Below are 437 nucleotides of genomic sequence, written 5' to 3'. Positions count from 1 at the left end.
CCTCCTCCCCGCCCTCCTCCCCGCCCTCCTCCCCGGGGGTTGGGTTCCCTGCGGTCCGTGTCGGCGCCTGCGCAGGGCCGGCGTCCCGGGCCCCCAGGATCCAGCGAACCAGCCGTGACGGGGCAGAGGGTCGGAGCGGCGGGAACATGCTCCGTCATGGGAAGGTTCGACCCCGGAGCACATCATCCGGGGACGGTCCGCACCCTGGTCACATGACGGCCCGTGGGGAGGTCGCATGACGATCCATGACGTGATCACATGACGATCCATGACGTGATCACGTGACGATCCATGACGTGATCGCATGGTCACATGACCTGTGAGGTGGTCGCATGACGATCCATGACGTGATCACATGACGATCCATGACGTGATCGCATGACGGTCTGCGACCTGGTCACATGACGATCCATGACGTGATCGCATGACGATCTGTG

At 64.1% G+C, this 437-nt stretch overlaps 1 protein-coding gene across 1 annotated transcript in view; it reads left to right on the top strand.

Annotated features, from left to right (window-relative positions):
- Positions 1 to 239, top strand: part of LOC129674003 (basic salivary proline-rich protein 1-like) — a 1,605-nt gene extending 1,366 nt beyond the window's left edge. The window contains exon 3 of the mRNA XM_055603875.1: positions 76 to 239. Coding sequence (XP_055459850.1) covers positions 76 to 239 — 164 coding nt within the window. The remainder of the gene's footprint in view (positions 1 to 75) is intronic.
- The last annotated feature ends 198 nt before the right edge of the window (positions 240 to 437 follow it).

Source organism: Psammomys obesus, unplaced genomic scaffold (genome assembly GCF_907164565.1).
Source record: "Psammomys obesus unplaced genomic scaffold, mPsaObe1.curated_primary_1811, whole genome shotgun sequence".
Lineage (NCBI taxonomy): Eukaryota > Metazoa > Chordata > Mammalia > Rodentia > Muridae > Psammomys > Psammomys obesus.
Note: the sequence above shows the minus strand (reverse complement) of the source record. Positions and strands in the feature narration are given on the sequence as shown.